A 17,044-nucleotide genomic window follows, 5' to 3' on the forward strand; every position below is an offset into this window, starting at 1 on the left:
TCGAGTTATGCGCCTACCAACACATTTTGCAATTCATTTTCATATTATAGAGAAAATTATGCTAACAATGTTACGCACTGATTATTTAGCTTTCTATGTGAAAGATTTTTAAATACATACAATATATAAAGAGTTTTTGCGTTTTCCCATAGTATAAATTACCTACCTACAACTTTTTCTTTACAATATGTACGGTCTATTGAAAGGTTCCTGAAATAAACTTAACATTACGAACACTTCATCCAGTAGTAGTTTAAGTAGTAGGTACATCAGTATTTTTTTTTAATAATTTACATAAGTTTCTCTTTCTTACTCTTCTATAACACCTTACTGACTTACATTTCCCAATGACCTTACGGTGTGACCATGATCTACACTCGTGGCCTTTCATTTCTACATTATATAACATTAGTATATAATATTTACTAATTCTCTTTTATTACACATGTTGAGTATCTTAATTATGCGTGATTTCTTCATTGCGACACACTGAGTCTTTATAAGTGACTGATAACTCACTACATTACTACTAGGTACCTATTTAGCATTTATTCTGTGGTAAAACTGTTAAAGTCTTATATTATAAAGCTGACGAGTTTGTTTGTTTGTTTGAACGCGCTAATCTCGGGAACTACTGATTCGATTTGAAATATTCTTTCGATGTTAGATAGCCCATTTATCGAGGAAGGCTATATATTATCATCACGCAACGACCATCAGGAGTGGAGCCACGGGGGTGAAACCGCGCGGAGCAGCTAGTAAATAAAACTTATAAAAGTTCAAAATGCGAAGTACTGTATGAAATGCTTCAAAATTATTTGGTATATAATATGTACGATCGTGACTTACATTAACACGTTTATTATGATATCTACTAAAGTCTGAACATTTAATCAATCAGAAGTTTGTCTATCCACCATACCCAAAACATATAACTAATTTTAATAAAATTCATTCAATAGATAGCTGATAGACCATGACCTAGACTGGAAATCGCTTATTAAAGTATTACAAGTTACAAGACTATAAGTAACATTACCTACTTTTCTTTTTCTTTAAAGAATAAAGATAAACATAGATAATATATAGCTAAGTACGTATAACGCGAACGCAACAAACAGATCGCATTGGCCTCATTGTACACTAGCTCTAACGGTGTTTAGATGCACTTTAGACAATACGATATATTCCTGTTTTATATCTAGGATGTCGTCGCCGTTGGCCTGCGCGTGTATTACAGATCGTTATTACTAATTATTAAGCTATTGCATAGCTTCTATCGCGGGCCTTGAGCGCGGGAACCGAATCGAGAAATTCCGTAACGAAAAAACCTCACGCTCCCCACTCCGATGGACGGAGGTGTGGCTTGAAGGCATAGCTTTCAATAGCTTTACCGCGGCAGTCCCCGAGTGCCACACGTCGTTTTTTCTTATATTATCTAGGTATTTACTAGTTAAAGTACTTGGAAGGTATTTTAACACGATATTTTGTGTAGATAGGATGTTTGTTTGTGTTGGACGATAGAGTTGATAGCATCTTAATGAATTTAGGCAGAGAAAAAATGTAGTTTATGTAAAAGTTAACACATTACAACTTTACAAAAATATATACGTATATTAATTATTGATTGGGATTCACAGAGCTATATTTTATAGTATTTTATGATGGAATTTAAAGGATTTATAGCCATTTTTAAGTTAATAAAATTTGCAAGTTCATTATGGGCCTTGTAGCTTACACGTGTCTAATATGTTAATCTATCCATCCAATGTAGGTAAAATACCTACGTATTAACCTATTTAAAATTTATTATTTATATTAACCTATATGTAATTAAAATATATAATAAATATTATTTATTTTAAAAGCATAATAATATTTTTATATTGTAAGTATTGAAGTACGTACTCACGCATTGAAAAATTTACATATTGTAGGTATATACATAAGTGTTTTCACGTACCTACTCAGTCTTTTAAAAAGACCACGCATATTACTACCCGTTTACATTGCCTTTTTAATATAAGCTCAAGTTCAAGCACCTTAGTACCTATTACATCTGCTAACAGTGACGACAAAACATCGTGTCGCATCCGTATCGTCGGCTGAATGTAGGTTACAAACGAAATTACGTTGCCAACACGGCGACACATCAGGCCGATGCAATAAATATTACTGCAAGTTATTACTCTTTTACAATCGTTTGTGATTGTTGATCAATCGAGGTTAAGCGTCGCTGGGTGCGGCTGGATGTTGGATGGGTTGGATTGATTGATTTGTAGATTTTTGAATATTTTTTAACTCAGTGAAAATATAATATAATCTGAATATTTAAATATAATTGACGTCTTACAATGTTGTTCTTTCAAATTTTGTCTTTTTATTGTATGTATAGGTAAGTATATATAATTCGTCCTAAAACAAATATAAATACGCTGGGCTCGCTCGCTCATTCTGTTATGCTTGGTTTTGGAATTCGCGTGACAACTGACAAGCGAATAACAAAAACAAATGAGTACTTCTATGTCATGCAATAGAAAATTATCAAACACGCGATCGTGTGGGAATAATGTATGTCAAATGCAATAATTATAATATTTCTTATTTATCACAATACCTAATTGCTCTCCTAAACGTTCTTACTTTAAAACTTAGAATACATGTACATATATTTTTCGCCTAGTAGTTAAATATTTATTATTTATATTCTTTGTCTCACTACGGAGTACGTGAATGCGTACGTTACTATGTTTGTGTGTGTGTGTAATCTAAACAGAAAACTTCTATCAAAGTCCATCAAATTCCGTCCTACTGTTTGCGCAATTGAGGAACAAACAAAAACCTCTAATATGTAGTACTAGATATTATCTAGCATTACACTATAGTTCATTGCACTTAACCATTCTCCAAAAGATGTGACGTCAAATATTACCAAAAGAAGTTATATTATATGATGTAATGTGGTTATTTTCTCTTAAATTCCATTCCTACATTCTCGTTAGCTGGTTTGTTAGGTGGTTTTGGCGTTTTTATAATATTTGTTCCATAAATAAATGTTTCCTTATTGAAATAACTTATTCATTAGTGTACTTACTCACATTCTACACTAAAACTACAACCATCTATTTGTCTTTTTTCGAACATTTTCATCAATACAAATTGCTCAATTTACATCTAGCATAATATCTCATAATCACAAAAGAATAAACGTCTCGTTCACGCGTTCTTAAGTAACATGATTACAGTCCGTCTGTCAATACTGTGACGTAAGGACCATTAGAACTTAGAACGTTTTCTTCTCAAATACCTACATGGTATGTTAATGTAAAGACATACCTTCTACAGGGTGTCCAACATGTAGTATACTATGCTAAATGCAACTTGTTTGTTGTTTTTCATACGGTGATTACGAAAAAAATAATTATAAAATATTTGGCCTGATGCATTTTTGGTATGTGTTTAGAAATAAGCTTCGTTTTTTTTCTTATTTATTACATCCGTACATTATCCTATTATTTGTGTAATTTGAAATACACTGACCTACTAATATTAAATAATAATTAGATATTATTCCTGCCTTAGAATATAAAAAATCTTTAAAAATGAACAAGGCATCCAATACAAGAGACATGAAGTATCTACCTACAACACCCGGCTATTCTTAATAATTACCTAAGTATATTGTATTTTCTAAAAATGATTTTCTCTATATATCCTGCAGATAAAATCTTAACCTAGAGGTTATTATAAATCACCATAGCTAAAGTTAAATTATACCTTCAATCCAATTAATCACTCAATGTACCTTATACAATTTATTACACTTGGCTATACATTATTCTATATTCTCTATAATTAACACAATAATCATTTTATATGAATCCTATGACTCATAAATATCTATTGAGTTCATAAGCTAGCGCGCAAGAGCAACTTTTGTCTCCGCAACTATTTTGTCTCTCACATCAACTCTATGGGCTAGTAAGAAAATGCGCGCACGTAGCGACGCAACTCCCGGGAGACTTTTTTTTACCCCATATAGAGTTGATGGGAGAGACAAAATAGTCGCGGAGCCAAATTTGCTCTTGCGTGCTAGCTCTTACGGTATATAATTTCAATCAAACAACCTTATCATCATCAACAACAATCCATTTCTACATATACATATATAAGGAAAAATTTCGCCAGGTTCAAGTTATTTAACAGAAAAATATTCTTGGACTCTATACTCTGACGTATACTTTCCTTCGACAATAATTGGAACAGGAGATGATAATAATTAATAATTTGCAATTACTGAAAATCATTATCATCTATTCATAGGTAGGTACTAAAACTCTCAATCTTTTTATCGAATAAGGGACAATTTTTATAAGATGAACGTAGAAGTAAATATATATTATCTTTAAATTAAGATATTACTATGCTCTCACCGCTCACGTGTAATTGCTTTAAAATGGTACCGTAAAACAGCGTTTTTAGGGTTCCGTACCTCAAAAGGAAAAAACGGAACCCTTATAGGATCACTTTGTTGTCCGTCCGTCCGTCTGTAATGTAGTTCATTATTTATTTTATTACATAGTTAATTGTGTCGGTGTGCGTTTCCTATTTTATGTATGTGTATTTATATACCTATATATATATATATGTATGTTTATTTTCATATTTTAATATATATGTCTGTATCTATTTATATAGTGATTATATTATGTATGTATATATGTGTATGTTTATGTATATTTGTATGCTTTATACAAATGTCTATTTTTATATAGATTCTTATTTATTTTATTTTTTCTGTTTTTAGTGCACTTTGCCCTGTCTTTATTACTTTTGCACTCGTCTCCTTGTCCACCAGGTTGTCTGGAAGAGATCGCTGTCTGAGCGATAAGACCGCCTGTTGTGCTCTTTTACTAACTAATGTATTGTGTCTTTACTTGTAATTTTCTCTGTGGTGCACAATAAAGTATTTTTGTTTGTTGTTTGTTGTCTGTCAATTTTACTTAATTAGTATCATAAAACCGACCGGGATGAAAAAATAATGTTCAAAATATTAAAATAAAATACAGTCGCGTATAAATTAATCGAAAGTAATTATAATAATTATTGAAATCAATTCACCACGTAAGTGTTGATTGACGGCGAAATTTTACGCCGTGTAATTCATACTAATTGATACTTCGATAGAAGGTTTTGTTTCATAATAGAATTACAGATAATACGTATTATTATAGAACGTAAATTATAGGTACATATAAACCTTTCTATCTGTTAAAAAACGCATCAAAATCCGTTGCGTAGTTTTAAAAATTTAAGCATACATAGGGACAGAGAATGCTACTTTGTTTTATAAACTTTTTACTTATTATATCATTGGCTATGCTATTATTTTTACTCCATACTCTAAATTCTTGTTAAAATTCTACTTAAATAGGTTTTTTTCTCGATATTAAACACATTGAAAACTTCAAGCTGAGTACCACTAATATTGAAAAAAAGTCAATATCCATACAATTTAAATAAAGTAATATTCACAAAAAAATATATGGTTTTTAATTTTATGATATCTTGTTTGTCAGTTGATTTAGTGATACTTAAATATGATTACCAAGCTGTATATTTTTTTCTTATTTTTTTATTTAAATTTATATAGGTAATAAACAAATAAATATATAAACAGATACATTAATATTCATAATCGATCAAATTAAAGGACGTTTGACGTCAAACTTCTTAAACTTTTCCCAGTAAATACTAATAAATACTTAATATTAACATATTTATCCGGTTTACTAGATTTGCAAACCAAAGCTCCGATGATTATTATCCGTAAATTAGCCCTGGGTATAAATTTACATTTTCATAATTTAATCAAGGTCTAATTAATAAGGAAAAGTATACCTACCTCAATGGAAAAAAATCAAACACGTAGTATGCATAATTAGATATTTTTATACAAGTTCAAGAAAGAACTCAACAAAATGAAAAAAAGTGGTAATGCAGAAGAACCACAATGATAGCCATAAGTAATCATATTAAAAATAAAACAAAGTTCAATCTTATGTATTCGACTATACATAACAAACATACATTCTAAAAAATGTATTGTAGTACTAATAAAACAATGATTTACATAATATGATGATATTATCATCGCGGTACGTGGATAGCACACGCAAAAAAACATAGACCACACAGTGTGTTTTAATCCATTGATAATAGTATAGTATATAGTAATTATAGTTATAATTTTTACGCGTAAATTGGTGATGATAGATGATTGAACGTGATTATAATGAGAAAGAATGTATAAGTATTGCAGTTTCAACAACAACAGATCGTATCTATCTATTTGGATACATATATATTATTATAGCCTAAATCCCATAGGCTCATATACTTCTTAGTAACGATATTTAATTGAAATTTAAAACCTCACTCCAACCAGACCATTATAAAAATATTTTTACTTTACCGAGTGACAATCTCTACATTTTTGTCCCAGTAAAACCGGCTACACACCTACCTGCAGCAGGGGCAATATTGGAAATGCATCCTTAATTGGCACCTTAATTATGATGTGTATAGGCAAGCAGGGGCAACTTGGAGCTGCTGAAATCGCCGTGCAACCGAGATTGTTCCAATATTGCCCCTGTGGCAGGTACGTGAGTAGTCGGCATTGCCAGTTAAACCCTGACGAAGCTGTGACAAATAATATACAATATAATATAATTGATTAGAGTACCTCTCTAATAATTCTTACATCTGCCCCCGTACCACGATCTTATAGCAGTATTATAACCAGTATAGAAAAACAGCGCTATATAGGTCGTATAGCGCACCAAACTGGAAATAATACTGCTACCACATCATGATCCCTTGCAGATCCCATATTTTAAACAATGGTGCTAATCTCACCGCCTCAGAGGTCGAATAAGTAGGATTGTGATGTAACGATTACGGCACCACGAGCATCAACGTAACGGTTACGTCATGGCTATCGGATGTTGGGCCCTTCTTTTACTAGGTCTTAGAGATGTACATTCCGTAGATAGTCTATGGAGGTATATCTAGGTCACAGATAGTATAATACTATCCTAACATTGGTAATAGGTATAATGATGTACCTGATAGGTATTTGTCTGGTAGATATCATTGCATAGTGATAAAGTCGTCAATTGTTATAGTACTCTATCATACTGTTTATTTTCTTAGTATTTAGTAAGTTAATTTATGAACAATGAAGTGTTATTGAAATAAATATATTCAATACAGATTATTATAGATGAGTTCAGGGGATCGTTGAAATATAGGTTAAATATTTTAAGTTATATAATACTGTTTAATTAAACAGCGACCCGACATTTTTCTATATTATTTTTATAAGTAAATTTAGAATTTGTTTATATATTTCATCAGTACATCAAGTACAATTAGTGTACTATGCAAAGGTAGTGAATACAAAAAAATCTTTATATATTTAACAAAAACAGATTATTAAATTAATTATTCAAATAATTAACATTTAATTACACAAATGTTTTTGTGTAAGCAACTATTTAACGTGTAACCTTGTCTATCTATCTATCTTTTTAATTGCCAATCTTCATATTTAGGATAACAATAATAATTATAAAAAAAAATATCGTAAACATGTTTTTTTGTAAGCGACGTATATATTTTAATTTTTAATGTAATCCTAAAAACAAACATTGCCTTATAAATATATATAAATACTAATAGATTTTCAAATTAAAAAAAAAATGGATTTATCTACTATCATAAATTTAAGGAAATATACCTACCGCTTTTATTAGCTTGACCATGTATTGTGTGTATGTTTTTTATATGTAACCACTACTTAAGACTCGATTTTGACCTACTTTTAATTGGTAGTATTAATTCAAACATTTTACATTTATAAAAGATCGGTGACAATACACCAATTTCATGAACTTTATTACCCTGAATCAACAAAAAATAGAACGCGTTTTTTTTTTTTTTTGTTTTTTGACTAAATAATAATCATATGTATTTTCCCTCGTATCTCTATAAATGAATATATGATACGGATATTTATAAAAAACGGCCAACGACCATAATCGAGTTCAATTATCCGTTTAGTGGGACAGTGGAACAGGTTTGTTACCCCACGTCTCATGTTTTGCTAAAAGTGAAAGACGTACGATATAATTCTCGAGTGTCGGCCAAGTTTGCTAAGGAAATCACCATCTGCTTGCAAAATTGCATCTATATACTAGTGGTCCCGTGGTTTGCATTAGTACCCGCATTGCTCCGTTCCTACTGGTCAAAGCGTGCGTGATAATATTATAGAATATAGCCTATATGTTGACCCGAATGTGAAAAAGCTCTCTATCTTATATTATTAAACCTTCATAGCCATACAGTCTTCAATATAATACGTACTTAGTTACTTAATATGTATTTAAAACAATTTTATTACAAACATATTTTTAACTAATTTTGTAACTATACCTTTCGTATGTCAATCAAAAAAATCAATCAAAACCTTTTTCAATCAAAAAATTTTTAATAGTTTGCCATTAAGATGATAAGTTGAAACTTATTTTTTTGTTTTTTATTTTTCAATTAATTAATCTCATTTTAATTAATCATATTACGTCATGAGGATAAAAACAACCTACTTATCGCATTTCAAAATCTGTATAGTATTAATCACAATAGATCGCAGTAACTTGCCGTTTCTCACAACAGATATATTAGGTATTACAATATAAAATATATGTACAATTATTTCAGAACGACCTACGACTATCCTCCCAACAACGTCACTTCTAAAACTTGGCAAAAGCTGTCAAACACGCTTTAGTATCTGAGTTTTTTAATTAAAATTTCCAATTTCCTGCCCTATTGACAACGAATAGGTTCAAAAATATAAAGATTTTGACGCAAATTGTATATAAAAATAAACAATTAACTTCATCAACAATATCAGGTAGAGAAGTCAACAAATACTTTCCGCAAAGCTTAACTTCCGAGAAATGATTTAAATTAAATAATAATAATTTCCGCAAAGTAAATAAACCTCATAAGTAAAATAGTAAAATGATAAAAATATAAATTTATGTCATATTTCTCTCCAAAAAACAGTATTTTTAATTTTTCTTTCTTTTTTTTTCTAGTTGACATAAAAATGCGCGCCAACTGAACTGTCAAAACTGACACATTCAAGATGGCGACGCCGGCCGTTGTGGTCGAACGGGCATGCAAGTTCTACGGTCGGAAGGGCAGCAATGACTGCAAACCAGTCCTGCAAAACTTGGACATGACCGTCGAGAAGGGTATTATGTAAGTTGTGTAATGTACTGGTTTCTTATTAATGCCTGATTCACGGTAAACATTAGGAGATAGATTTCGTAGTAACCTAGTTAGTGTAGCCCCGTTTACATTTGAATTTTGTCGGTCTTTTTTATTTTTAAAATATACGGAACTAAAGCTTAGTGTTCATAATATTATGTTGACAATGACACTTGACAATGACAGACAATAATATTTAAAGAAATTTGTTGTGTCCAAAGAGTCTCTTCATGTGGAGGTTCTATCATTTAATAAAAGTTTTTTTATTCGGATTACCCAGATAAGACCATTGTGGGCATCTAGTAAACTACTATTTTTACCTAGAACTTGTTTAATTACAGTCATTTAATAGACTGTTTATTATGAATATTAAGCTGTCCATACGTATGCGATATTTACATTAAAAAATACTATCATAAAAATATGTTTTGTAGTAAACAAGTCAATAGTTTTACTGAGCTTAATATGTAGGTATTAAAAGTAGCTTTCCGCCGTCTGTTCGTCCGTTTGCTTATATATTTAAAATTACGGAACAGATATTGACGGATTATTTAAATAGATAGGGTGGTTCTTGAGGAAGGTTTTAGTATATGATTTGTTAATTTTTTTTCGAAGGGGGAAAGCTAAATGTAATTGCAGTTTATTTTTTATTTCAGATACGGTCTCCTCGGCGCTTCAGGGTGTGGCAAAACTACCCTCCTATCGTGTATTGTGGGTAGACGGAAATTAGATAGCGGTGAAGTGTGGGTCCTCGGGGGGAGACCGGGGGAAAAGGGCAGTGGAGTACCCGGACCTAGGGTTGGGTATATGCCGCAGGTATGTTTTTTTTTAATTCTTATGATTTGTTTACCTTACACTATAGTTAGGCCCCGTTTCCACCTGCAAGTAAACTCGCGGAAGTCTTGCATGAGTTACTTGCAATGTCGTTTACATATCCTGCAATTTATTGCTGCAATAAATGTCATGCAAGAAGCTCGCGCATCATACTATCGCAACTTATCGCGGAGGTGTTTACACACCTGATCTTGCGAGTGACGGGATAGGAATTACTGTTACAATTTTTCTATTCTATTTTGTGAAATAAATCGTATACTATAATTTATAATGTGTACTATTTAATGTAAAATGATCTAATGAACTAATGTAAATAATATATTGTTTAAATAATAACTTAGTTAAATTATAAAATTAGATAAGCATAATATAAATATATTGTATGCCAATTTGTTGGTGAATTGTGCGGACATGAAATTTATTATAAAAACTTTGTAACCACAACTCAACAAATAAATTTTCATTTCACTTCATTTTCAAAAAATAATCACATTATTCCATCTTAAGATCTCATATAATCCTATTGACTTTATAGTTTCTTCATTCTTCACAAGAGCATTCACGACTCATTAATTTCAAATAAACAAAAATCAAAAGCCATGTGGGCGATACTTGCAGCTTGCTGCGAGATATACGGAACTAGACCGATAAGCTGCGAGAACTGTCGCGAGTAGACGCAGTCATGTTTACACATGCTGTCGCAACTTCTCGCAAGAAGCGCTTGACAAACTGTCGCGACAGAACTTGCAACATAGTTTACACATGCAAGCTGCTGTCAGACAGACTGTCGGACAGTTCTTGCAGAAGTTTACTTGCAGGTGGAAACGGGGCCTTGTACTTCGAATTAATTCATCGATAAATTCGATGAAATAATTCGAAATTCGAAATGACATATAAATATCTATATCTATACGCAATAATATTATAAAGAGGAAAGGTTTGTATGTATGTATGTATGGTTTTCACGCATAAACTACTGGATCGATTTTGATGAATTTTGACACAGACAATCTTTAGAGTTTAGACCCTGAGAAAGAACATAGGCTACCTTTTATTGCGAAATATGTACGACGGGCGAAGCCGGGGCGGACCGCTAGTGGTATATAAGTACATAAAATTTAGATAGATAGGTCTATTATTTGATAATACTTTAAAAATTAATACAGGTTTTGATTCGTCCAAAATACAAATGCATGACAAATATTTTTTTTTTGTTTTTTGTTTTTGCCTTGAAGTTGTTGTGGTGTATAAAAAGTATCAAAGAATAATTATTGAATAATTATACATATATAAACGGTTTATTTGACTAATTAATTTCAACAGGTTTGTCTTTATTTTTATGATATAGATATTATTTAAACTATTAACGTCGTAACATAAAATGTAGTAAGTAGGTATTTTTAACCGACTTCAAAAAAGGAGGAGAACCGATTTACGTGATTCTTTTTTGTTCGATGCGGAATGGTGTCGAATTGGTCCCATAAAAATTTTATTTGGATAGGCCCAGTATTTATTTTATGGGCATTTTTGCAAGTGCAAGTTTGAAGTCGGTTGTTTTTAACGCATTTATCACTTGTCTATTAAATTAAATGACACTATTTATCCAAGAAACAATACTGATGCTTTACTAGTAAAAAACTGTGACATAGTATATAATTATTCTCCTTATATGTGTTGCAGTTCAAGGGATTATAGAAATGAATCGTACATAATACATCAAATCGGTAATGTTAACCGCCTTGGCCTATTATTTAGAAAATACCGGCTTTTAATTGTTGTAATTATGCACTTGACGTGTGAATATTATAGTAGTGTTTATTTTACTCTGGGACGACTATTATTGTTTCATCTATTTGATATATTATCCATACTAATATTAATAAAAATATAAACGCGAAAGTAACTCTGTCTGTCTGTCTGTTACTCAATCACGCCTAAACTACTGAACCAATTTGCATGAAATTTGGTATGGAGATATTTTGATACCCGAGAAAGGACACAGGCTACCTTTTATTGCGAAATATGTACCACGCGGGCGAAGCCGGGGCGGACTAGTATGTAATAATTTAATAAATACTTAGGTACTAGGTATTATTTATTTTAAAACTTCTCGTTCTTCGTAAAATTCCTAAGTAAAATTCAATACAATCGGATATGTAAAAAAAACCTACCTACTTATCTCTTGTAAGCACGCATTCCTAATTAGGAATATTTTTTTTTTCTGGTAGGCTGTTGACAATAATAGACTTTATTATTACGTTATGACAATAAATTAATATTAAGTTGGAAAATAATAATATATATTATAAGGGATATTATAAATTAACATAATATTAACATGTAATAATAATAAATTTGGAGTCCTTTCAAAAATAGATGTGAGTATATTTTAAATATCTTTATTGGCTTATTTGATGCTCTTTGGGCTGAAGCGTGTTTTTTCCATTTTAATATATCTATTCTCACAAACTCAAATCATTGGAATAACTTAAAAACATACCTACCTACTTAAAACAGGAAAAAAAATACACTGACCCACATTACTAACACGTTCTTAAACTAAACTCAATTTTATGAAACACATAGATACTAAAAAAATGTATAATATTAGGTAACACATAGGATGAATTTTTTTCACAGTCTAAAATAAAATAAAAAACCTATATCTATCAAAATGCAGCAAACGTATCAACAATACGCCAAAATACATATGTAGCTCACGGACTCGCCCATTTGGAATGCTATGACGTATTCAATTGTTATTATTAATTATATGCGAGTATGACGGTGTACATGCCTTCTTTATGTCATAATACTTCCTGGGATTCCCGATTCCGATAATAGTTTGGTATGAAGAATCATTGAAAGGTAGGTAGGTTACATGAGATCAAATGTAATAGGCGGGTCCACACAGAGCAAGCAACCTCGCGAAGTAATTGCTGCGCAAAGCAGCTCGGTCAGTTTGGACCACAGTTTGGACACACGAGTAATTAAGTGGTTATAGAATGGGTATAGACTATAGAGACATAGCTTCATAGTTCATACAACCGCGCAAATCAGATGGGTAGATGTCATCGCTTGTCAATGCAATATACCATTACAATAATTATATACTATAAAAAGTAAAAATATATCATAATCCAATCACCAACAGAATTACAATAGGTTATTAAATAAATGTGATCTAATTTGTAACAACCATACCAAAATAGGTACGTTTTGCACGTTCATAAGTAGCTTTGTCTCTGTACCATACACACGCGCACACTAGCTTTCGTCGGCCGAGCCACGTCTACACTGACCGAGCTGCTTCGCGAGGCTGCTCGCTCTGTGTGGACCCGCCTATTGAATATTGTAATTCTGTGGGTGTATGTGACTTGAATTTATATAGGTCTGATCAACATAGCATTTATATATTCTGGGATTTTTAACAACACATCTGTTATCGGTGTTATTATAATACACTTCCCTCTTCCGAAATCCCAAAATTAAGAATTCAAATCTCCCTCGTCTTAAATGTTACATACTTACTTAGTTTTAAAAAGCCATTTAGGTCACCAAATTACCAATTGTCGGCTAGTTTAATTACGTATTATAGACAAGTAATAAAAGTAGCCCACTATATTATAAATAATTGTAATAAAAAGTTAAAAACAGCTAAATATATTTCACCTATAATTAGGTATTTACTTCCTTAACTAAGCACGGCACTATTTGCCTTAACTTCGTAAAACAAAATATATAAATATAATCCCTTTATACGCCATTTCCTACTACCCAATACTAACACAATCTTTACAAATAAACATAAACCATTAAAACCCTTATAGCTTTTCTTTATAAATTTATATAATTATAAAGCATTTGAATTAGAATGCATTATAACCAAAAATATCAAATTCATAAAAACCCCTTCTATCCAGGACATAGCGCTAGTAGCGGAATTCACAATCCGGGACGCTATCTATTACTTCGGGCGTATCTACGGGATGAAGACGGAACAGCTCCACGAGAGGTTCAAGTTCCTCAGTGACCTGCTGGAACTGCCAAGCCCTGGGAGGTTTATCAAGCAGTTGTCTGGTGGACAGCAGAGAAGGGTCTCCTTAGCAGCCGCTTTGGTACATGACCCGGAATTGCTGATTCTGGATGAGCCAACTGTTGGATTGGACCCTATGTTGAGAGAAAAGTAAGTGGAAAACCTTGTACATTATGCTTTTTGTTTAACAGAAGTATGGAGTTTCTTGCCGTTTCTACTCCATAGATACTGCTTTCCGAATCGGTGGTAAATGTAAAAAATGTTATGGCGATTCGATTCGATTCGAAAGGTGCTTTTATAAGAAGTCTAATTGAATAAATAAATGTTTGAGTTTGAGTTTTTAGTTCTAGGTGATTTTCTTCATTTGCCAAGTTCTATTTATTATAATTGTATACTTACATCGATGAATTTTGACGTTTTCTAACCGATTTAACTTAAGCATTGTACTCAACTGATTGTAAAAAGTATTTTATTAGCTTTTTTTTTAAACATATTTATTTCTGAACCGGTACATTTAAGGAAATAACAACGATGTGAGGCCAAAGCAATTTATCTTTTTTACTTATTATCTAAACCAATATTATAAAGCTGAAGTTTGTTTGTTTGTTTGAACACACTATTCTCAGGAACTACTTGTCCGATTTGAAAAAATCTTTCGGTTTTAGATAGTCCATGTATCGAGGAAGGCTATAGGCTATAAATATATCATTACGCTAAGACCAACAGGAGCGGAACAAGCAGGTGAAACAACGAAGCGCAGCTAGTTAGTACTAAAGCTTGAAACATTATAAATATTTATAGGTACGACCCAATGCAGTGGCGTTAACATTTAGTTCAACACATAAAAAACAAATTAACATGTATATGGTTTAGATCACTTAAATAAGTCGCCAATAAACTTTAAAGGTATCTAATAATTAGTTAAGCCTAATCATATATAATTATATCTGGGTGGAAACAGCATTCCTTCTCAAGTTTGAAGGATATAATAAATTTCCATACTAATGTTATTAATTGGATACATTTCTATATTCAATTTAGCGCCGATTTTTCAATCCTTGGTTAAAATTTATCCGTCCAATAAAGTATTACACGAACATTTTAAAAGGTCACCTGTAGAATGTCAAATACGGACGATAAGAATACATTTTTGAAATGGTAGTTTAATACGTTATTCGATGAAGAAGTTTTAACCAATGATTGAAAAATCAGCCCTTAAAATAAAAATTGTGTGTGTGCCGAGCACACGCGACAGAAGTGAAACTTCCTTGACGTGATTCAAAGATACCAAAGTCGTCACCTTCCTCCATGACGTGACAGTATTGCCATGACACGATCTTGAAATTTTAACCTCTACACGCCTAAAAAAAGGTTTAAAGACATTTATTCCCATTAAGACATTAAGTCACTTACATGAGAAACTTAAATTTTAAACATAGGTATTTATAAAAAATATCATTCGTTAGTTAAAAATTTAGAGTAAGTTACATACTATAAACATAAGTTTAGGTTAGGTAGGTACTCATTCATTGCATTCAAAGTTTGAGCGTGTGGTCTTCCAGGATGTGTTTCGCTAATTGTTTTTTGAATACAATGAATGAGTTTACACTTTTTATTTTGCTTGGCAATCCGTTATAGAAACGTGCTCCCTCGTATGTTGCCGTTCGCCTTCCATAATTCGTTCGGATCTTCGGGAGGGCAAGATAGCTAGCTCGTCTATTAGGATAGTGGCGATTTGATGTTGAAAATATTATATCTGTATTTATGTTTTTATGTAGCGCTTTGTGGATGAACATACACGTATTATAAAAGTATAATTGTTTTAAATTCATTATTTTAGTATCGTCGTAGATTTTATTTGTAGAAGTTAAAAAAGGATATTTAAAAATGGTTTTAATAATTTTATTTTGTAAAATTTGTAGTGGCGCTAATTTATTTTTGTAAGCGCTACCCCATACTTCTATTAAATACATTAGGTGAGGTTTGACTAACGTGTTGTAGATGGTGTGGCGTAATTTATGAGGAATGCAAGAAGTGATATTACGCAGAGATCTAAGAAGTGCTGATAATTTATTTTTTAGGTGGTCGATGTGATAATTCCATTTTAGAGAGCTGTCGATTCGCAAACCTAGGTATTTCTCGTGGGTTTTATGTTCTAATACAACACCGTTAATTTTAAGTGGAGCGTGTGGTGGAATAATTTTGTTCTGAGCTTTGAATTTAATATAACACGTTTTAGATATATTTATTGTTAGTAGATTGTATTGAAACCATTTATTTAATTTATTTAAATCATTTTGTGCTTGCTTTATCATGTCATGTATAGAGGGACCAAAATAAAACAGACAGGTGTCATCCGCATAAAGGGTTAGATGACCATTTAGTTTTAAATCTTGTAAATTATTAATATAAATTAAAAAAAGCAATGGGCCTAAAATCGAACCTTGTGGTATGCCACACGTAATTGGTAAGGGAATGCTATTATAGTTATCTATTTTAACGATTTGTGATCGATTTTTTAAATATGATTTCAGCATGTCTAGTGCTTTACCAGTAATGTTAATGGATGCTAATTTCTTTATTAAAAGTTCGTGAGAAACGGTATCGAAGGCCTTTTGTAGGTCAATAAATACTCCCAAAACTAAATTTTTTGCGTCAATGTTCTGTTTTATTTTAGTAGTCAGGTCTATAGTCGCTGACAGAGTGTTACTTTTTGGCTTAAAACCGTATTGACGCTCTGAAATAAAATTAAATGAGTCTAAATATTTTTCTAATCTCGTGTGTAAAATTTTCTCTAATATTTTTGACAACACTGGCAACACCGAAATTGGCCTA

General features: G+C 31.6%; 1 protein-coding gene across 1 annotated transcript in view; it reads left to right on the top strand.

The window, feature by feature from the left end:
• Nucleotides 1-17,044, top strand: part of LOC123702714 (ABC transporter G family member 20-like) — a 59,649-nt gene that overhangs the window by 19,579 nt on the left and 23,026 nt on the right. The window contains exons 2-4 of the mRNA XM_045650499.1: nt 9,165-9,330; nt 9,996-10,155; nt 14,097-14,359. Coding sequence (XP_045506455.1) covers nt 9,215-9,330; nt 9,996-10,155; nt 14,097-14,359 — 539 coding nt within the window. The 5' untranslated portion in view covers nt 9,165-9,214. The remainder of the gene's footprint in view (nt 1-9,164; nt 9,331-9,995; nt 10,156-14,096; nt 14,360-17,044) is intronic.

This window comes from Colias croceus, chromosome 24 (genome assembly GCF_905220415.1).
Source record: "Colias croceus chromosome 24, ilColCroc2.1".
NCBI classification, from domain to species: domain Eukaryota; kingdom Metazoa; phylum Arthropoda; class Insecta; order Lepidoptera; family Pieridae; genus Colias; species Colias croceus.